The sequence below is a fragment of the Serinus canaria genome, chromosome 8 (assembly GCF_022539315.1).
Source record: "Serinus canaria isolate serCan28SL12 chromosome 8, serCan2020, whole genome shotgun sequence".
Taxonomy (NCBI): Eukaryota; Metazoa; Chordata; class Aves; order Passeriformes; family Fringillidae; genus Serinus; species Serinus canaria.
In genome coordinates, this window is record NC_066322.1 from 23,636,445 (window position 1) to 23,659,404 (window position 22,960).

The following is a 22,960-nucleotide window of genomic DNA, read 5'->3' on the forward strand; positions in this document are numbered from 1 at the left end:
GGGTTTGCTCCTAATTTTTTCCTGGTCTAGGATGAAGAAATAGGGTTCCTAATGTTTTCCTAATTTGTTAGGTTCATGCATGGGATTTACCTTGACTAGTGTTACTGAATGTCTGGGTTCTGAATTACACAGCAAAGAGGTTTCCTTGGGAGACACTCATTCCTGCTGGTGTCTTTCTCCTGGGAGCAGGGCTTACTGCAGCAGGTGGGCTGGCTGAAATGAGTAGGACTGCTTGTGACTGAAGATATTGTAGCTGACAGTAAGGAAATACAAAGCCCAAACTTCTTAAGGGCATGTCTGTGTCAACACATTCTCCTTGGAGAGACACATGTTGCAGAAGCTGCTGCTGCAATTACACCTCATTACAAGGCACCATGTTTTTTGTATTTTATGAGTGCTTTGAAAAAATTAGCCAAGTCCATTAATAACGTGGCCGGTGAACTCAAATTGCCTGACGATGCTGTTCTGTGCACACAGCGGAAAAATCGATCACTTTAATCCAAGGTAAAGCTGTCTGGCTCTCCAGAGGAGGAGGCTGCCTCGGTTGCTGAGGGCTGGAAATCATTGCCTCACGCTAATTGAGTAACATCCAGCAATTGTGAGGCTGAATCTTGCAGACTGGTTTGACTCACGGGGGCTGAGTATCTAAATGAAGTGTATTTGTCATGCTGCAGTCCTACAGGATTAAGAGTACTTGGATTCATTTGATCTGATGCATTCCAACAATATTAAGTAAGTCCATTTTTTATTGTCCTTTGCGCCTTGTATTTTTCTGGCTGTAAAAGTCCAGCATCTTACTTTTTGGAAACTGAGCTGTGATACGACAAATATTTCTGGCTAGTATTTGAAGCTCTGGCAGGGCTTGAAGAATTCTTGGCTGGCTTTTACACTAGGCTGATAGCTGAGACCAAATATAACAAGAAGCAGAGTACTGCATGTAGAATTAAATCGTATTACTGGTTATTTTATTAGTTTTCTTGTCTTGCAATTATTCACTGTTCTCTGTTTTTTTGTGATAAATAGTAACTCTGCAGTGTTTAAATCAATCCTTCAATGTTAAAGAATTTTAAAAAACACTTTGAGAGATCCTTTTGTCTTTCAGCAAAATAATTATGCTGCAAAATTTGCTTTCCAAATTCATTTGGGAAGTCCAGCTTATTGAATGTTTGGAATGAAGGACTTAGTCCTGATACATCTGTGGCTTCTCCTCTGCAGTCTTTTTCTTGTTTAGTGTCAGACCTCAGTCAAATGGCCATGAGTTGTGGCTGCCCCACCCCTGGCAGTGCCCAAGGCCAGGTTGGACAGGGCTTGGAGCAGTCTGGGACAGTGGAAGGTGTCTCTGCCCATGGCAGGGGTTGGAACGGAATGAGCTGTAAGGTCCCTTCCATCCCAAACCACTCCATGATTCCAAACTGACTGTGAGGTTGCACTCTTAATGAGAGAGGGACCTGCTGAGAGGAAAATAAATACCTTTAGATATTGAAAAACATTCTCAGAACACATATTGTGTTATAAATGCTGGCCAGAGTTTCTGGTAAGTTCAGGAGAGCGTGTGCTGAGTGTCCATGGGGGTGGCTGTAGGGCCCAACGTGCCTGATATTAAAATTAATTGAAAGCAATTTTAAGCCTCAGGAATTTCGGGCTTAAACTAAACTCCGAATTTGAGGATTATGGAGAGACTAGCTAATCATCTAAGCACTTGTCTTCTCAGATAAGCCTTGACAACATCCTGGGCATTCCCTGCACCCCAGCTGCTGGGTGAGCTGCGTGATGTGCCCTTTTGGAAGTGAGGGATGGGGAAGAGAGCTGGGAGCCATCCCAGTCTGGGGCTGCATGGTCACAGATTGCTCACTTGGTGAGCAGGATCTGATCGCTTCCAAACAGCAGGAAAGTCCATGGGAAGGCTGGAGAAGAGAGTCCATGGGTGTAGGAGCTCAGGTTTGAGGCAGACACTCAGGTGAGCAGCGCGTGGCAAGGCCTTGCAATGGCTGAGGCAAAGCAGCGAGCCCTGTGCATAGTAACAGAAAGGATTTAATGACCCTAGAAATTATTTAGGACAGTGCAATGTTACCACCTGCTTATTTATAGCTGTAAGTTTAGGCCATGTGTGATTCTTCCTTTAGAAAAAAGGAGTACAGGAGCCTTGGCTGGAAGGAGCATATTTCCTTCTGCTCATTACACTCAGATGATCACTGTTGTTTAAGTGAAGTTTAAACATCATAAAATGTGCCCTCATCTTGTGATCCCCATCTGCTGCTCGCCCTTCCTTTCTCTGCTGAAGGTTATTTCAGCAATTTTGCCAGTGGCACAGGATGCTGTTGCTGGGGCGGGTTGGCCGCCCATCTTCCCCCTCAGCCTTCCCTCCCTGCAGGCCTCACCCAGCTGTTCTAGCAGAGTTCTTCCAGCACGGAGTCATTGCTGTCATCATCCTGTTTAATAACTGCAAGATAAGTCTTCAGCACGTGCTGGAGGACTTGTGCAGGCCGTGGTTCAGGAGAGGAGCGAGTGGGCCTGTGCACCATTGACCTCCAGGGGATTTAGGCACCTCCATGTTTAGGGATGTTTCAGGACCTCTGGGCCTTCAAGTGCTTTGCAGATCCAGGAGCAAAGTGTTGAAGTTTACATCAGGAAAACTGTTAGCAGGCACGTTTTGTTAAGGACATGCTCCACTGTGTCCCAAAGCCTCGGTGATGTGGAAGGCTGTGCTCTTGGTGAGGAGTCAGGGAATTTGAGCAGTTCTGCATTTCACTGCTGGGGGGAATCACATCATCCTCACACACATTTCGTGCCTCCCTTTGTTTCAAAACTGCTTTTGTAACCCTTCAGGTTGGGAAGTTTAGGGTTTGTCCGGTTGTTAGGTTTGGATGCCAAGTGCCAAGCGTGATGTTTCCACTTTTCTTTGTAAAGTTACGTGATCTGTTTGTTGTTGGTGTTTCTTGTAGAGTTGAAGAACCTGCTGGAAGGTCAAGTGAGCTCCTTGCTGGGCCTTGATGTTCTGGGTTTGGTAGGTCTCCAGTCTAGTTTTGAGTGTTTATGAAGTGTGAGGCATAGAAGGGCCAAGAGGGATTCATATCGTGGGGTCTCTGCTGTGGTTGTTCAAGAGGTGAAAGTTTTGTCAGAATGAATGGTCTAACCAGGTGCTTGAACATACATACAGGGTCTCCAGATCACCATCTCTGCTGCCCTTCAGTTTGCAGAGAGATGAACAAGTGAGAACTATTAATCACAGCCAACTGATTTTGATTTCAAAATAGATTTTGTTAATCTTTTTAGTGGCAATCAGGGAAGATTCTTGTCCTGATGCATCTGCTGTGCTTTTGTATGAATCACAGTGTTATAAAAAGGAAGAGGAATTATGGGGCTTGGGTGACTTAAATAAAATCTATTTTTGCTGTTAGGATCACAGCATTGACATGGTATATGGTTTGAATTAAAGTTCTCATTATCACATTAAGATTCAACAAGGAGTTAATTAAGTGTAGGGAAGTAATTGAATGCTAATAGTACAACATTGCAGTGAAAAATGAGGCCACAGCTCCATACTAAACTCGAGTTTTCTCCTCATTGTAAGTACTCTGCCTATGACCATGCATTGGAGTGCACTTCTGACTCAGGCAGAGAGCTTTCTTGTTTGAGACATGCTGGTCCATCCTTTTTCAACATTCCTGCGATGGCACAGCCCTGTTAAATTTTAGAGGTGCTTATCTTTTCCCTCACCTCACTTGAAAAGAAACTAGAACTTGTGTTAAAACTCACTGTCTGCAAATGGCTGGAAATCAACTATAGACTTGGAAGCCAGTTTTGCTTAGATAGTAAAATTGAAATGATTTAAGAACACCTGTTTTGCATGTTACATGTGATTTTGGTTAATTTTAAGGAGACCTGATGATCTGTGAGTCATAGAACATGGGGATTTTTTACTTCCTGATACTTTTGTTAGCACCAAATTGTTTTGTTTAATATTTCAAGCATTGAGGCAGGAAGACAGACCATCCCCACCAATTTTTTGGCAAGAGACATCTTGAGCACTGTACCACAAATGTTTTATAGCCATTAGAGAAGGAGACCTTAGCTAATTTCTCCTTCAACATTCTTTTACCTTAGGTTTTTTTGAGTATGAATGCAGAGTTTACAGGTGCACCCTGTAACTGTTGTAGGTCAACCTTGCTTGTTTGAGGTAATGAATTAAAAACAGGAATAAAAAAAATACATATGGCAATGCATGTGATCCATCCTGACTTCTGAGGGGCTTTAAATACTATGGCTGAAATTGGAAATGTTCTTGGTAGGAAAGATGTGGTCAGATGGGGAAGAGCCAGAGGGGGGTGACAAGAATAGGACACTTAGCAAACGTAAGCTGTAATGGAAGATGGAAGAATTGATTTGTTTAGCCTAAAAATACAGAAGGAAACGAGTCATTCAGTATAGGAAAGGTTGCTTTAAAAGGCACAACAATCGTATTTTCTCCACGACTCCTGAGAGAGGCAGGAAGGCACCAGGCAAGGATTAAAGCTGGGTAGTAGGTTAAACGTTTGAACTTTCAGGGAAGTGGTGAAATGAAAGACAGACTCTTGGGAAAACCTGTGGGATGGGAGTTTGGAGAACAGGTTAGACAGAAATCTGTTGAAGTGGTTTGGGTCCATGCCCTGGGGTGGTGCAATTAGGTGGTATTTTGAAATATCTTACTTTTGTGATGGTTGATACCAGGTGAAGATCTGAGGAGACTGATCTTGTAGGGTTTCATGTTCTGATCAAGAGAGACATTGAAATTCTGTGGGTGAACGATGGATCCATCCCTGCTTGCCTGATCTTGCACACCATGGTGTCTCCTTTTTCATGGCTGGTTGCTCTCAAGGGAGCTGACACCTCATTCTGAGCCTTTCCTGGAGGAAAGATTTGCTGCCTTCTGGAAGAGGAGGGGAGAGCTCATTTTGAGTCTCCTCCATGTCCTCTCCCACCTACAAGGGGTGGTTTTGGGAAGAGGGGATGCAGAAGATGAGAGGATGGAAAAGCAGAGTGGGTATTAATGGCTATAACAGGCATACAGTCATTTTAGGGCTCTGAAATACTGGTCTTCTTAGGCTGACAGAATCATAGAATTGCTAAGGTTGGAAAAGGCCTCTAAGGTCATTGAATCTAACCAATAATGTCCTAAATGTTGGACTTGAGTATTTCCAGGCCTGTAATTGAATTTTAGGCTAGTTCTTCTCCCAGTATTGGTTTGGATATCTTCTAACCTGCACCACCCTGAGCATCAGAGCTATATTTCTACATCCTCATTGGAATATATTGTTGCCTCATTTTGCCAGCACTTAAGAGTTACATTTACTTATCTGCTCTTCTTCCAAGGAAACTTAGAGGAGATAAACACTTAAAACTCAGCTTCCATTACTGATTTAAATGGCTTATAAAATTTTTAAGCAGTTTATGATTGTCTTCCATTCTGATGTATATGGTTTCTCTTCTCAGTATTACTCTCAGATAAATGTGTTGGGAGAATCCAGGCAAAATCCATGCTTATACAGCTGAGGATTGGAAATGCAGTAAGTGAGCAGGCCACTGTAGTCTGTGGAACAAGAATGGTTCTTTCTGCTTTTCAAAAGTAACTGCTAACTAGAACAAGGAGAAGGTGGTACAAAATACACAGATCAGATGTAAGGCTTCTCCTGCAATCCTAATGTTTCTCATGTGTGTCATAGTACATATGTGATACTTAATAATATTCCAGCTATTACATCCTCTAAAATGCACATTTTACCCAGGCGTGCTGGAATTTGCCATGTAGCAAGAGCTGTTATTCATTCTCTTGGGTCTTAAATCTTATGCCTGGTGCAAATTTGAGAATTAATGCAAATAAAACAGACGTTGAGAGGAGCAAAATACAGACATTGAAAATATGTTCCAGCAATGGCATTTACATAATTGCAATTACTGAAAATCTCAAAATTAGAGCCTTGGACAGTGCTGGGAGAAGGAGAGCTTATTGTAGGGAATTCTTGCTGGTTTGGAGCACACAAACCCTTCCTGAGGTTAATGTATGTGTATTGCTGAGTAGCCCCACTCTTGGGTTTCTGTTATCTCACTTCTCAGGGTTACATCATTCCTAATTTCTTGCTACCGTTTCACTCTGCTTACCTATGTTGTAAGAGAATCTTTTCATTTGCACCACCTCTTTAATTAGTTTGGGTTTTCCTCTTAATCGTAAGCAGCAAACACAGGAGGACTTTGTTTTCCCTTGTTCCATCCTTTGTAAATCCCAGGTTAGAACAAGATGGGGAAAAGTATCTTCATAGGATCAAAGAGTGGTTTGGGTTGAAGGAACCCTTAAGCTCATCTCATCCCACCCCCTGCCATGGGCAGGGACACCTCCCACCAGCCCAGGGTGCTCCAAGCCCTGTCCAACCTGGCCTTGGGCACTGCCAGGGATCCAGGGGCAGCCACAGCTTCTCTGGGCACCCTGTGCCAGGGCCTCCCCACCCTCACAGGGAGGAATTCCTTTCCAATATCCCATCTGACCCTGCCCTCTGGCAGTGGGAAGCCATTCCCCCTTGTCCTGACACTCCATTTCTTGTAAACAGTCCCTCTCCATGTTTCCTTTTGGCTCCTTCAGGCACTGGAAGGCCACAATTCGGTCGCCCTGGAGCTTCTCTTCTCCAGGCTGAACAATCCCAATTCTCCCAGCCTTTCCTCACGGCTAAGCAGCTCCATCTCACGTGTATCCTGCTAAATTCCCTTTTAAGACTTGGGTAATGTCAGTGCACTTTATGGAACTGCTTGGATGTAATTAAAAAAATGTAATAAGCATAGTCAGCCCAAACCTGCAGTTGACAGATCAAAGCCAGTGACCACCCTAACTCCTGAGGAAGCACCATCACCATGCTGTTGTTTGCAGCTGGGGGGAACCAGCTGCTATTTTTACTGCCTCTCTCAATGTGGCTGTTTGGTGGTCACCATCATTTCCATGAGCCCATCCTACAGTGAAACCCCAAACATTGTATTTAGGCAGTGAGGGAGGAGCTGTGTGCTTCTGGGTCAGTCTCATTTGGTTTTGACAGCACAGGAAGATCACAGGAGGCTTTGCTTGCATGAGAAGGCATCTCTCAGGAAATCGATTTTACAGAGGGTTAAAGTAGAGCATGTTCCAAAAACAGGCTGAAAAAGACCAGTTTTGGCTCTAGAAAAGCAGCTTAAGAATTTGCTTTAGCTGCTGAAAATGTAGACCCAGCTATTTAACCAGGGCACACTCCTCTCTCTAGCTGTGTTCTCTCATATAGGTTTGAAGGGCATAAAACTCTTCAAAACCATCCCAGTAAAAAGTTCTCCAAAATTGTGGTGCTATAACCCTCCTGCCATTCCAGCAAGGAGCCTTCATGGAGCAGGACTACCCTGACACCCCAACTCCTTCTCACACCATTTGTCCCTGGTTGTAAATGTTTCACAGACTTTACCCAGTCCTGTTGTTTCATGCTCCTTGCCAGCTCTTTCTGTGCTGCTGCACTTGGTGGAAAAAGGCCTTCAGGAGACGTGCATGAGGAGCTGGGAGCATGAGTAATATCTACATTTACTGTAAATTAGGGTATTTCTGTAAAAGCTGGTTGAGTGAGAGAGGCAGAATAGTTGATGGCACAGAAAATTATTAAGCAGAAAATTAATTTTTGAGCCAGGTTTTGTTATCTAGGATGGCTCTACAATCCAGAAGAGCAACATACCTGCAGAAGTGCAAGGTTGCCATGTGCTTTTTGTTGCCAAATGTTCTCTGAGGTTTCCTCAAGAGTCAGCCTACTCTTCCACGTCATCAGCAATGGAGTTTTAAACTTTTTTCTATCTATTTTTTATTTGCTAGATAAAAGTTTCAACCAGTCTGATGATGTTCCCAAGCCATTGAAGATCAGATGTATTAATGAGAGCTGGGGAGCAGGTTTCCTTCCTGCCCGTAGCATTTTGTTTGCAGTATTTTGAATATCTTTTGATGCCACTGTTCTTCGTGCTCTAAGGCACCTTGCCACCTGGATTTCTGGGGCATACAGCTGTGAGGGACAGTTTTCAGCCTCCTGCCAAGGAGAGGGGATGTTTCCAATCTTCATTCTGCAAATCCCTTCCTGCAGACAGTCCTGCAGTCGTGTCCCTTCCTCTGCTTCCTGCCCGTGCTCTCTGGGGTTATCACACGGATGGGCAGGGCTCCTTGCAGGAGCAAGGCAATTTCCCATGTGACCTGAAACTTCATTCACCTTTGGAGACAAGTGTTCTGCCTTTATTTATCTCTGCTATGCTCATTTTCTTATCCTGGCTGACCTTTCGGAGTGCTGTGGAGGAGCACTGAAGGAACCAGAAAACCCTGATTGTCAGGGCAGCATAATCCTCATATTTCACAACAGGGGCATTTCACCAGTGATTACACCTCTTGTTTTCTCTAGGGGACACCTTGAGGTTTATCAGTCTGTCTGGAGAAAGGAACTTTGAGATAGAAATCCAGATTTTATTTTTCTGGACCTTAGTGTCCCAAGCTATAAAGAACCCGAAGGATTCACCCATGTAGGTTGATAAAAGCTCAGAGCTCTGAAAGGGAGCAGGGTGGCAAGGTGCAGGGAAGAGTTTCCCTGCAGGATTTATTGGTAGGACTTATTTATCATTAATGTGCCTTATTTGTGATTTCATCTGTTTACCTGCCCTAATTTCCTGTCATCAGGCCAGCTGCTGCTCCCATGTCTGCTTTTCACACAAAGCCCTGGTGTTTGGCTGCTACTTGACAGAATTAACTGGAATTACTGTAACTAATTAGCCCAGACTTTCTAATATTGCCTGGGAGAAAAGATGATGAGGATGTGTAGAAAGTTGTAGCCATTAGACTTAGTAAATACATGCTCTGTGAAAACCCTTCAGTGGTGAGAATTGCCCTCCTTTTTTTGTCTCCTGCTCTTCAGTAATGTCCTCCATCAAAGCTCAAAGGCCACTGACTTGGGCTGAGGGTGAACTATATTTAGGTACTGCAGAAGTCCTTCAACTCACTCCAGAGGGAGCTTTTCCCTTCATCTTCCCTTGTTTTCTTCTTTATTTTTCCCCTGACTTTATACTTTTGGCTGGATTTTTGAGCTCTTGCAGCTTGAGTTGAGTGTAAAGGGCATGTTATATGTTCTTCTGAAAATAATCCCTTCAGTTTTTAACATCTCAAAAGCATTTAAAAAGAGTTATCAGTGTGTTACTGCACCACTCACCGTGTGTGCCCCTCTGCATGACTGGTAAATAAACACTGAAAGCAGCATTCCTTATCTTCTCAGCAGTGGAGGCCTTTTGGTGGGCTGCAGAAAGCTGCTCAGGATTTACACATTTCTCTTGTTTTACTTGTTTTTATCCCATTTTGAGTAATGGTTTGGGGTTTTTTGGGCTTTACAAATCCTGCTTTTCCGTATTGCATTCCAGGAGCTGGAGTTCCTACAGCAGAATTTCCCAGCAGTTTCCCTGGGAAGGAGGAGCTCCATTAAGTGGCTGGTTTCAGGATGAGGTCTGCCCTCTGGAACACATTTTGGGTCCCTGATGAAAGCAGAGGAGTTTTCCCTGCCAAGCCTGGGTTACACTCCCTGTGTCAGTGCAGACTCACTGCGTGGTGCTGGCTGGGTTTGCAGAATCAGGTTTTTTTCCTAAAATGAATGCCAGGCACTGTGTCTGCTGCTGCCTTCCCTTTGCATGCCTGAATGACCTCAGTCTCTCCCACTGCTGCTTGGGGATAAAACTCAACAAACCTACTCAGAAGTGGGTTTTTCCAGGCTCTGATTATACTTTATCACAGAACTAAAGGCTGGATGAGGTTGGAAGAGCCCTCTGGATGTCATCTGGTCCAGCCCCATGACTCAAGCAGGGCTATCTGGAACCTCCTGCCCAGGGTCAAGTCCAGGCAGCTTTTAGACATCTCCAAGGATGGAGATACTGACAGGGGTGGGGCAGCTCCTTCATGCTGGGCTGAGGAGATACTGACCTGGCACAGCAAGAGTATTTACTAAAGCATTCTGCTTCAGACACCCTCCTGGACTGGATGCCTGTACACATTCTGGCAGAGCTAATGTGATTCCTCTGATGAAATTGCATCCAATTTGACTAGTATCTGAGATTTTTCCATATTTGATTTGCCCCTTCATTATAAAGTTACCCTAAATAACGTTTTCAGGTGGTTTTGCTCCCAGGTAGGTATAGAAAAGTAGAGAGGCTCTCTTCCTGCCAAAGGATAGCACGAAAAATGAGCCCTTAAGTACACATAAAGCAAGGAAACTTGAGTAAATCTCATGGGTCAGTGCTTCTCCCTTGTTCATCCTGATGGATGCAGACAGCCCATGTGAGATATTAGTACCTGAGGCTGGTGCTCATGACTGAGTGAGGTTAAAAAGTGCTGGGCTGGCATACTGAAATTAACCATCTCATCATTCAGTCCATTTCTAACTGATGCATTTGGTTCCTCCTTTTCAAATACAATTATTTTTAAGAATATTTTATGGTATAAAAAGAAAGCAAATACTTCATTTTTCCTTTAACTGACTTTAATGATGATTTGCTCAGGTCTAGAAAGCAGTTTAAAGGTGCTGTTGGCTCCTTTGAAGAATAGTGTCATCTTGATATAAATCAGGAATATTATTTTGCAAGGACTGTTAGCAGCTTACCTGAGTCAATCTGTGGCAGCTTTCTGAAGAAAAAGCAAGGTACTTCAAATGAAGTTCACATGTCTCTAGAAATGGGCTTGTCAGAGGGGAGGCATCAAGGGAAATGTTGACAGATATTTAATTATAATGGCAGTAGTGGCTGTTGCTGTGTTAATAGCATCTGGCAGCAGAGTCACTGCCATCTGTTAGTGCCCTGAAATCCTGGAGAGGGTGCATCCTTTATGGAGGAATTAACAATAATTAACAAATCTATCACATGAAATCACCTTGATTGGATGACAGCCCAACCTTGATAATGATTAATTGCAAAATAATGTGGAATAAAATGTCCACTATTCTCCTTTTTTGCTGCTGCTGCTCTACAAAGGCAGCATGCTGGGGGATTTCCTTTCAAGCCTGTGGTGTGAGGCAGCATTTACTGCATTTATTGTAAATAATCCTTATAAGCAGAGCTAGATTAAAACCAAGCTTCTGCATATTCATTTCAGTTTGCAACAGATTAGATCTCTAAAACCAGTTGTGGTTCTTTTGGTGCATGGTAACTTACTTAATGTTAAATATGGGAGAAAATGAGGTTGGACTGCCAGAAGTGACCTTTCAGCCAAAGTCAGGTCAGTTCTGGAAGAACAATCTGACTGCATTAAAGCATTTCGAGGTGTTTTTGTTAGCTTGGTATTAGAAGCCAAGCCATTAATTTCTGATGAGTCAGTTTGTCTTCAGAGCTATGAGGAAAAAATATTGTATTTGTTTGCATTTGGAAGAATTATTTTTGAATATCTATTTTTATCCAAGCCAATATTTCGATCAGTGCAGTGAAATATCACTGCTGTAAATAAGAGTTACAAACAAAGCAATGAGCCAATTTGAGACCTGGTTGGGTTTTATTTTTCTCTTAACTCTTCCTTTTCTGTCTGTTCCTGCTGAGCAACAGATGGAGAAGGTAACATACTCTTTGCTTAATAGGAGAATTGTAATAGATAATTGAGGTGTGGTAATTAACAGGAGCAACAGGAGGGAAAGAGTAAACTCTGGAATCTTAAGTTAATATTCTGAATATTGCTTTGGGACCCACAGTGAGAAGGCAACATATACTGTTCTTGTGTCTTTCTATTTGTTCCTAAGTGCCAGAAGTTTCTTTAGGCTGGGATTTGGACTGACTCCAGCTTCTGGTAGAGCTGCACTGACCCCAAACCACGAGCAGAGGTGTGGAAAGCTGAGTTTGTGCTGCCTTGATTTATCACAGCTTCCAACACAGGAGCTGTAGATCCAGAGTCTTCCCATCCCATGCAGTAGATCTAAGGATGAATGCTCAGGAGGCTGGGCTTCAGCTGATTTATGGCTTTGTTGTCTTCTCCATGAGTCCCATACCTCTCTTTTTGTTCTGCTCTGACAGCCATGAGCTCATGGGTTGTGTGTCTGTGTACACACGTGTTCATCACACACAACATGTACATCTCACACCCTCCTAGCACTGCTGAGATTGGAAGATCCTTTGAAAAAAGTGATTTTGTTTTTTGTTCTGCTGCTCTGGCAGCACATATCACAGGATCCTGAGCAGGCAGTGGCTGGTGGGGTGTAGCAAACACAGACACCCTTGTTAAGGCTTGGAAGAAGGGCTTGTTTCTCTCTCACTGCTATTTTCATGCAAGGCACTGTCCCCTGGTTAGGAGGATTAGAAGATATGCATTAAACAGTGTTAAATATGCTGAGGCAGTTGATGTTTACAGCCCTTGTAGAATTAATCATTAAAATATTAACTGCTAGACAGCCTCCTTTTTTTTTTTTAATCAGTGATTTAGTAGCCCTTTCCAAAATCTTGTGTGATTCAGACATTCAAAGACTAAATATGGCTAAATAAAACCACCAAAATTACCCACAAAACCACTCATTCTTGGGTTTATGTTTCTTAAATTGCCATGGGTGTGACGTGCCTAAGGAATACAGAGGGATTTGTGGAGCAGGTGAGCTCTAAGATTTGACTCAGACCTCTCCCATCTGCACCAGCAGCTTTCCCAAACACATGGCACTGGGAAGATCTGGAAGGGGCTGTATCCCTCTGAAGAAGGATTTTGGAGACAATAGATACGTGTTTGCACTAAGTTTTGGGTTACAGAAGCTCATGACATGATGAGGAGGTCTTACCAAGCAGTGCTGGCTCTCAGCTCTCCCCCCCCAGGCCTTTTTAAAGATGTTTTTAATGGTTCTGGTCCCCTGCAAAGGACAGGGTTGTGTTCTTGCCTATAAACACAGACTGGTTTGTCTTGGAAGGAACCTTAAAGCCCATCCAGTGCCACCCCCTGCCATGGGCAGGGACACCTTCCACTATCCCAGGGTGCTCCAAGCCCTGTCCAGCCTGGCCTGGGACACTGCCAGGGATCCAGGGGCAGCCACAGCTTCTCAGGGTAATCTGTGCCAGGGCCTCACCACCCTCACAGGGAACAATTCCTTCCCAATATCCCATCTGACCCTGCCCTCTGGCAGTGGGAAGCCATTCCCCTTTGTCTTTTCCCTCCATCCCTTGTCCCAGATCCCTCTCCAGCTCTCCTGGCCCCTTTAGGCACTGCAAAGGACTGTAATGTCTCCCTGGAGCCTTCTCTTCTCCAGGTGAACACTCCCAGCTCTCCCAGCCTGGCTCCAGAGCAGAGGGGCTCCAGCCCCTTGTCACATCTCTGTGGTCTTCTCTAGACTCTCTCCAGCAGCCCCACTCCCTTATTTTTGGGATCTTCAGAGCTGATTTTCTTCCTTGGGCTCCTTGTGCCCAGTTTTGTGGCTGAGCAGTTGCTGCTCTTCCCCGCACATCTGACATGTGCTTCCTCCTGCAGACATTCCTTGATGCTGCTGTTTCCCCACTCTGCTCTGAGCCAGCCTGGGGTGCTGGGTGACTCTGGGACTGCCTTCCCAGTGCTTTGCCTTGCTCTGGGGGAGGTGGAGCCTGGTGTTGGTATTGATTTATATGAGCACCCCCCATTTTCCATGGACTGCTGGAGAGTTACCAGCCAGCATAGAGTTTGATCCCTGGATTTCATCCAGTGACCCAGAGACAATTCCACATGCCACTGAGCCCAGGGCATTTAAAAATTGCCCCCCTGGGGTCATTTCATCCCTTGTGTTACCTTTAATTTCATTTTTGCTGAGCTTTTCTCATTCAGTTGAGCCTGGCCCCAGCCGAGTGTGACACCCTGATGACAAATGCCTGTCACCTCTGTGTGCTTCATAAATACTGATGCTGTTGTGTGCTCTTTGTGTGTTTCAGGAAAAAAGTGCCAGTTCAAATTCAAGACTTAAATCTAATAAAGAGATACCAGGATTAGTACATCAACCCAGAGCAAAGTAAGTTCAATTTCTGTTGTTTAATTCATAATACAAATAAACACAAGCAGTGTCTGTGAGGTTCACAATTACTGCCTAGGCAAAGACTAAATGACCCAGCAGCCCTAAAGTCATGCTGAGTTGGGTACCAGAGGTAAGATCACCTGTGTCCCAAGGCTGGGAAGCATCCACTCCTTTGCACAGCAAAGATGCAGGACTTGAAAAAAGGTGAGATGCATTCTACTGTGCCAAACAGAAAACCCTGTGCTATTTCTCAGCTTTCTGTACAACTTACACAGAACAAACTTCTCTACATCCACTAGGGTTCCTAAATACAGCTGGGTCAGTCCCAGGGAGGTTTTTGCCAGCTCCTGGTTTAGATTAGCAGCTGTTCTGCCTGGGACTGGGAATGGTCAGGTTCTGTAAATGAACTTGCTCTGTAGCTGCTTGGTTGGCACTTCTATGCCCATGCTCTGCCTGAGGTCAGTCAGTGTTACATGAAGTATTTGCCTCTTGTGGCAGAGCTGGTTATTGATAGTAGTAACTCATTTCTTTTCTAACTCAGTGTTACATTATAATCACTAATTGGTTGAGGAATAACTGATTACACAGAGCCACATATTGGGTTTGTGAAGAACAAGTGATAAAGGTTTGTGATCTGGGTTTTGAAAATGCTGTTCCTTGTGCCCTACCTTCAGGGCACTTACTCACCTAAACTTGCTGCCTCTCAAGTGCCTTGAGCATGATTTCAAGTCTGGAAACTTCAGTTATTTCCTAATCAACTGACAGTGTAATTCAGCCTCTTTTCAAAGGGAAAAGCCAAGTGCTTTGGATGCAATTGCAAAGAAATTCATGGTAGGGAGGTGGAGGTAGAAGCACTCTTCAACAAAGCTGTGCTTCATTATTGTGGCTCACTCCTTCCCAGCAGGGTCGGAAATGTATTTAAAATGTTCTAACATGAGGTTAATTACTCTGGGATAAAAAAGGGCTGTTCTTTCATTGGGTCATCTTTTGGTACACCCACAGCAGAGGAATTGCATGGGGCCATGGCTTCCATTCCTTCATAAAACTCTAATTTGAAAAGTCCCTACAGAAATCAGAACTGACCAAAAAGCCTGGTTTTTACATTGCATTGACAGAGGTAAATATTTCTGTCACAGACCTGCAAAAATAAGGAAACTTCCCAGAGAGGTGTAGGATGTAACATAAGGTTGTTGGGTAGATCCTCCAGTGTTTGCCCAGGGCTCTGCTGTTTGCCCAACCTACCACAGCATTTCTGTTTATAAAGTGGCCACGTGTGTTTGAGTTGCTAATTGCCAAGTCAGCAAACAGCTGTTATGATGTACAATTTTTTTTCTTTTTTTAAGGTTTATCACCTAAAAAACATGACAATTCTGACTGCAGGGTGGGGTGGCATTGAGTGGAAAAGATCCACTCAGCTGGAAGAGCAGAAATTAATAGATAGCTCATTAGATGCATCTTATAGTACTGTTCTGGTACAGTGGATGTTACTTCTAAAAAAAAAAAAAACCATGGACTAAGTGCCAAATTATAAATTATTTTACAATATTTTGATGTCAGCTGAAAAGTAAGATTGTAAGGGTTTTTCCCCCTGCAGGAGGATTTAGATTTTTCCATCCAGAGCCCTGGACTCTCAAACCAGGGGATGTAGGGAGCCAGCAGTAGCTTTATGGGGGTCTTTGACAGAGGGAGAAGGGTTGGTCCTTTCTCTTTACACCCAGTCCTGGTACCTGCCACACCTTCAGGGCTTCCCCCTGCACTCTGCTCTGAGCTCACAGGCACTTGCTCTGCCTGTTCATCACCAAACTCACCCCCCTGACACCTTGAATGATCAAACACACCCACCAAGTACCCTGGGACAGGTTCATAACTCAGGGAGTGACAGCAGCCTGAAGCACCAAATGAAAGTGGTTATTTCAGGCCACTTTTACCCTTCCAAATCACGAACTCTCAGAATGGTTTGGGTTGACACATGAAAAATCAGCTAACCCAACCTCCCTGCCATGGGCAGGGACACCTTCCACTGGACCTGATCTGTGGGATTATCCTGTGGGAATCCATTTCAGGGATATGACTACACTCCTTTTTTCCCCCCCCTGCCTTCTTTTAGTTCTCGTAGGAATTATGGCTGGGGTGAGTCACTACAGTATTATCTGATTTTATTAGAAACTGGATTTATGATGTTGGAAAGGCAAGACTATCTTTCAAGCACTTGCCTACTCAGAAAGGGCTGCACTGCCCTAAAATCCCTCTGCAAAGCACCTGAATATGCAGGTGATGGGGTCAGCTGTCCCAAAAAAAGCATCTCTTCCCCATCTGAGGAGGAGGTGGGAACCTGAGGAACAGGCAGACAGCTGGGGACAGGAACTCCCTCAACCACTGAAAGGTGAATTGTTCCTGCTCCTGAATCACCAGCTTTAGGTTTTAATGCCATTTCTGAGCCCTCCTCGTGTGAACTGAGCTCCATTTATGTCCCACATAAGCAGATCTTTGTATACATTCAGCCCATAGCAGGGAGGGCTCAATGCTGAGCTTTGTGGGGAAGTGCAGCCCGTTGTTGGGCACTTAGGGAGAGCATTAACTCATTACAGCTGAAAGGATCACTCTGAGGAAGAGGGGATGGGTGGGAATTCAGCAAGCTGAGCCAGCTTTCTGTGCTGGGGGAAGTCTCCAAGAGCTGTGTGTCCTTCTGACCATTTGGCATCATTGTTGCCGCTGGCTCCGCTCCCCATCCTCCCCTTTCTGCATCTTTTTGTGCTGCACATGGAGTCCCTGGCACATTTCCCTGCTGCCTGGGAGCCCAGTGCTCCTCCCTGCTGCTGGTCCAGAGGATGCTCCAGCCTCACCTTCCTGGAGGGGTTTTACTCCTGCAAGAGGGAGGCTCTCACCATCCCCTAACATAAATAAACACCCCAAAAAACCATAAACACCTGCCCCATAAATAAACACCTGCCATCCATCCTCACCCTTGTCTCCTCATCCTTTCTGGGTTTTTTTTGCTTTCAAGTGGGGAAGGACCTGTAGTCTTGTGTGACCATCAGCGTTTTACAGACAATGGAAAAAGAGTGTTTTCCAGCCCTCTTTACTAACGCAGAATCGTGTCACTGAGCCTCTTGGTGCTGAAGGATTGGTTGAAGTGAAGGATCTGGAGCACCAGGAGTGGCTGAGGGAGCTGGGAAAGGGGCTCAGCCTGGAGAAAAGGAGGCTCAGGGGGGATCTTGTCAACTCCTGGCAGGAGGGGACAGCAGTTGTCTGTCTCTTTTCTCCCATTACAAGTGGCAGGACAAGAGGACAGAGTCTTTAACCTCATGTTGTGGGTGTCTCATTCTGTGGTGGTGAGGTTGCCAGTCCTGGAAAACCTTCTGTCCTGGCAGAGAGGGGGCTCTCACTCTCCCTCTCAGAGGAGAGGTACTGTGCCATCAGCTTCCTGCAGTCAGCCTGGAAAAGGGAACAGTCTCCTCTGGACGCCTGTGGATCCACTCCACGTGTTGCACATGTACACAGAATTAATGCAGTAACTTTTTGTGGGCAAACAAAAAACAGGGGGGAAAAGATTAAAAATTGGCATTGTAAATGAAAGCATAAAGTGATTTATTTTTCCCCGTGGTGGAAGCTGACAGCTGGGCCCCCCAACAACCCTGGGCTGTTCTGTAATGGAGGAAATCCTTTGGTATTGATACTGTTCCTTTGCCTTCCAGCATGCACATCTCTGAAAGCCAACAAGAATTCTTCAGAATGCTTGATGAAAAAATTGAAAAGGTAAGGCACAGTAATGTGAGCATCCAGTGTCCCTCAGGGGTGGGCACAGCTGCATGGGGAGGACAGTGACCTGCCTGCTGCAGTTCTCTGTGTCCTCCATGATTTGGAGGGGTCTGGCCCAAGATTTCCCTTCCAGCTCCTTGATTACATAGCTCAAGTGCAAGGAAGACCAGGGAGGTGAAGAGTTTGCAGGAGGTACTTAGAGAATCCTTTGTTTTGGGGGAATGTCACCAGTCTGGGATGCATGGCAGGCAAACTCAGATGTGCAGGATGTACATGCTGGGTAAAGGTGAAGAGCACAGTGGGGTTTTACATCATTGCTGATTTGATCTTTCATCTCCTTGGGAGACAACTGAAGTATTAATGCTGTAGTAGCTGGGATACCCCAGGAATTCTTGCTGAAGCTCCTCCAAATAGCCACTGGCTCCAAGGGGTGGTGTGGCTGAGAGTGTGGGTAACCCTGCCCCAGGGCTGTGCCAGTGAAATAATGGTGCTGGAGGTGTTTTGAAGAAGAGGATGAATAATTCTTTGCATATCTCAGCTGTCCTAAGAGCAGCTTCTGTGTTTCAGAAAGCTTTTAAATGACACTCTTGGCTTCTTTGTGAGACAGCAGTGAAGGAGCTGGAGCACAGCTCACACTGGGAGTATGAGGGAGGGAGATGGGGGAGCTGATGTTCACACACCAATTTACTCTTTACACTGCCTGTCTGGGAGTTGTGCATCTTGTTTAAATACTTTATATTAAATGTTTTCTTCCTCAGTAGCAGTACACTGAGGAACTAATTTGTTCTGAGTACTGACTACTAATCAGCAGTACACTGAGTACCAGTTTGTACTCCCAGTTTCAGACTGGATATGAGGAAACATTCCTTTATGGAAAAGGAAGTCAGGCACTGGAACAGGCTTCCCAGAGAGCTGCTGGATGCCCCAGGCCTGTCAGTTTGAGACATTTGGACAATGCCCTTAGCAACACACTGTAATTTCTGGTCAACCCTGAAGTGCTCAGGCAGTTGATGATTGTAGGTCCCCTCCAACTGAAATAATTCTAGCCCAGTCTAGTCTATTCTTCTGTTCTTTTCTGTTCTATTAAGTTGTCATGATGGGTTGCAGAGTAGAAGGGAAATTTTTACTTGCCTGGCTCTGAACTTCTGCCTTTTTTGCCAGCACTCCTGGTCCCAGGAGTCAGAGTGCTGCAGTGAGTGCATCTTGTATTTGTCCCAAGCAACACATTTGTTACTTTCCTCTTAAAAAATAAAAATTATGAAAACAAAAGAAGGCATAAAAGGGAAGATTAAACGTGAGGAGTTCATAGATTCTTGAGAAGAATATTTCTGTACCCAGTATTTCACAGGGGCAAGATTTTATGTAACCTAATGCATTAAAAATGAGAGTTTCTACATATCCATAATACAGCTATACCTCCTTTGAATAAATGCATTCACCCTATGAATATTCAGATTGCTTTTCCTGGACATCATCAGCTTCCAGAATGCTGAGCACAGAATCTCCAGTAAAATGGATTTTGCAAAGATGTGTCTTATCTGCAGACCAGACAATGCCATCAGGCTGTATCTAATTATGAATTTTGGTTAATTTTTGTTCCTGAGGTCAGTGGCAGGGCACTAATACCCTCATTCCCCAGCTGCCACACTGAGGTGCAGCTGACCCTGTCTCCTGTGCTTGGAGCTGTTTGGATCCCCTTTGAGATGCTCCCAGGTGATCTCCAGGGCTAATTTATCTTGGGGATAATTTATCCTGGGGATCAGGAGATTGTCTGTTCAGAGGAAATCCTCAGTTTATCTGTCAAAGAGACCAAGCTGCTGACAGCTGATGGGATTGGCAGGAGTTAATGTGCAGCTGAATGTGGGATTTGTGTTCCCTGGGGACCTCCTGTGCCTGAGGAAATAGTCTTCATTAGAGAATTTCTGGGGTTTTTAATTCATCTTTGCTTACAACACATTTTTTTTCTAGGTGTTGTCACAAATGCCAAAAAAGATTGGAAAATATAAGGGGCTTTGTCTGATCCTTAAATAGCATTTTCAGTCCCTTCTGCAGGGAGATGGAGGACAGCAGTCAGACATTTAGAAGGATTGTGTCAGTGGCAGCTGAAAAGGTCTGTGGATGTGTGGGGGGTGTTGCCTGTGGCTGGTGAGGTCCCAAACCTTGTGGTGTTCCCATGGTTACCAGGGCTGTTGGATTTGTGATGGAGACTCCAGTCAGGAGCAAAACACCCTCAGCTCCACTGAGATCCCCAGGGGTGCTGGGTCACCAGATCCAAGTGCCCAGCAGCAGCTCTGACATGTGAGCACTGGGCAGCAGCGTTGCATGGGGGCTTGGACCTGGCACAGCCATTCTGTGAGATAAAACTCCTGCAGCCAGAGTGGGAAATGGAAAGAACAGGGGCTGGTGTTCTGTCAGCTGCTCACAGGAAGTGTTTGTGAGTCCTGGAGATCAAAAAAAGCCTTATTGAAGGAGTCTGGAGAGTTTCTCTGGAAGTGCTGCCCCCAGTGGTGCATTCCTGGCTGCCCCTACAGAGCTCCACTGCCTCCTGCAAATGTCACCCGAAGGTAAAAAACAGAATGTCATGAAGCATGGAGCTTCTGTCTACCAAAATTCAGTGTCAAAACACTGTGAGTCGTTCAGAGGGGGACATCTGCTCTGTCTCTGAGTGAGTCTGTCCCTGCTTCAGGAGCTGGAGCTGAACTGGCATGTACAGAGCTGCCTGTGGTGGTGCTAATGCCATTCAAAGGGTTTGCTGGAAGGAGGAAATACTGGGATAAGGGCTGGGGTAGGACTGGCTGAGAGTGTGGAAGTCAGCCTCCAATGTAGGCTTAGATATTGGTTCTGCTGGAGTCAGCCCAGTCCTTTCAGAAACAGGAGAATTTGAGGTAAAAATACTCCCAAGAGCTGATGAGAAGCCAGAGTTAGAGGTTAGATGGGAGACTGGGAGCAGCTGGAGAGAGCTGAGCAGTGGACAGCACAAGAAGCTGTAGTTACTGTGCTGTGTCACTAGAATATCCTGAGCTGGCAGACACCCACAGGGACCATGGAGTCCAGCTCACAGGACAAGCCCAAGAATCCCACCACAGTCCTGAAAGCTTTGGCCAAACACATTCTGACCTGTGGCAGAGCATGGAGAGGAGGGCAGAGGGGAAGACCAAGGAGCTGTGTGCAGCACAAGGCCCTGAGTGGTGGCAGAGGAGACTCAGAAATGTTCCCAACATCTGGCAGCAGCTGCAGCCAGTCCTGCTGGGGCTTCCCACTCACTGAGGTTACTGGGAGTGGAGTCCCAGGCTTTGCTTTGGGAGACAAAAAGCACCTGTGTTCCAGAGTTCAGGGGGAATGGAACAGAGGCAGGCAGTGGGAAGGAGGCAGCTCATCTGCTGTCAGCATTGTCATAATTTATTGAAAATTAGCCTGAAATCACAGAAATATATTCCAGTGGAGGATGAGCAACAGGTAATAGCAGCAATTAAGCTCGAGGAGAGCGTTCCCTGGAGTAAATTAGAAAGATGTGGGTCAGGAGTACAAGTGATTTGCTTGACCTGAGAGATGAAGGCAGAAATATACAGAAATACTCAGAAATACACAGAAATACACAGAAATATGGCTGTGGAGACCAGAGAACGAGGCAGAGAGCGACTGAACAGTCCTGCTAAAGGAAACTCTGCTGCTGCTGGATAAATCTGAGATCTGCTGTGCCCAGCAGAGGAGAATTGGGCTCCACTGGCTGCAGCTGGGACTGGGACAATCACTGCACTCCTGTGGTGGGATAGATCTGGTTTTGAGCTATCAGCTCTGATTAAGAAGATAGAAATGTCTTGGTATCAGGCCATTTGTGTTGGTGTTCAGGCAAGTCAATGAATGACCTGGGTTCTCTCCTGGCTCATCTTGGTCTTGAGCACCAGCACTTGTGTTGGGGTCGGTGTGCAGGGATTTCTGGGCACCTGGAGCTGGTGGGAGGATTCCCATCCCGTGGGAAGGACGGCTGGCAGCAGCTGCCTGCATCCCTGGGTAGTGATGCCAGCCATGGCAGCAGGGAGAGAGTGGGCACAAAGCAGCTCCCTGTGTGGGGTGGAGGGAAGGGAGTGCCCTTGGGAGCAGGCTGCCAGCCCCACGGACCCAGGGCACGGTGCTTAGGCTGAAACTCATTAGCAAAGTGGATTGCTCTTAATGACTCCATTGATTTTTCCCTAACAAAATGAGAAAGGGACAAAAATTAGCGCGCTATGCAGTGATTTAGTGCCGCCTCCCGGCATTTTCTTCCCGGCCTTTCTGGAGCGCTGTAAACAAAACCAGCCTGGTGAAAAGGGTTCCCCTCAAAGGGGCCACTGTGTCCCCAGCCCCTCAGCCCACAGGAGATGCTGGCCCTCTCCATCTCTGCCTCCTCTCCCTCCTCTGCCTCTCCTGCCTCCTCTTCATCCCCTCCCACCTCTCCCTCCTCTGCATCCCCTCCATCCTCATCCTCCTGTCCCTCCCCTGCCTGGCCCAGTCCTCAGGCACAAGGGGCCATTGAGCCAGGTTGTTTATTGGCCTGTCACCCGCACAATGGGGACAGGGCCTTTTTCCTGCGAATTTCTCTTTCCCTTTTTTATTCCCTAAAAGGATACCATGAGAGGATACCCCCCTTTTAGGAGGGGCATCAGGAGGGGGGGCACTTTGGAGGTGCAGCAAGGAGAGAGAGGGGGATGAGCCCTTCTGGTTTGTGGGCAGGCAGCAGGAAAGGAAGATCAGACTGCTTTTTAATTTACCCTCAATTCACTCTGTCATTTAGAAATGCTCCTGGTGTTCTGTGGACATCTACAGAAGCTGCCAGTTGTATTTTGAAGCTGCAGAGGTGGGAGATGGGATTCCTCAGGGATTAGCTGGACTTGGAGGCACACACCACAGTTCTCATCTTCCTCAACATAGTTCATTTACACTTTCAATCATTAAAGCTTCTCAGAAATCACAGAATTGGAAGGGACCCACAATAATCATTGAGTCCAACTTTTAGTGAATGGCCCGTGCAGATTGACCCCACACCTTACTTAGTCCATGGGTGGCCCATACCTTCCTGTCAGTAGCCACCTGCTCTGTGCCTCTGGCCCCTCTGGATGCAGGAGCCTGCTCCCCCAGACAGAATTTGACTGCCAGTCATGGAACCATAGAACCAGGGAGTGCTTTGGGTTGGAAGGGACCTTTAAGGGCCACTTAAAGGTCCCTTCCAACTCCTGCAGCGAGCA

General features: G+C 45.7%; 1 protein-coding gene across 1 annotated transcript in view; it reads left to right on the plus strand.

Moving 5' to 3' along the window:
* Nucleotides 1-22,960, plus strand: part of C8H1orf21 (chromosome 8 C1orf21 homolog) — a 104,611-nt gene that overhangs the window by 78,768 nt on the left and 2,883 nt on the right. Inside the window, exons 4-5 of the mRNA XM_050977497.1 lie at nt 13,900-13,976; nt 17,675-17,735. Coding sequence (XP_050833454.1) covers nt 13,900-13,976; nt 17,675-17,735 — 138 coding nt within the window. The remainder of the gene's footprint in view (nt 1-13,899; nt 13,977-17,674; nt 17,736-22,960) is intronic.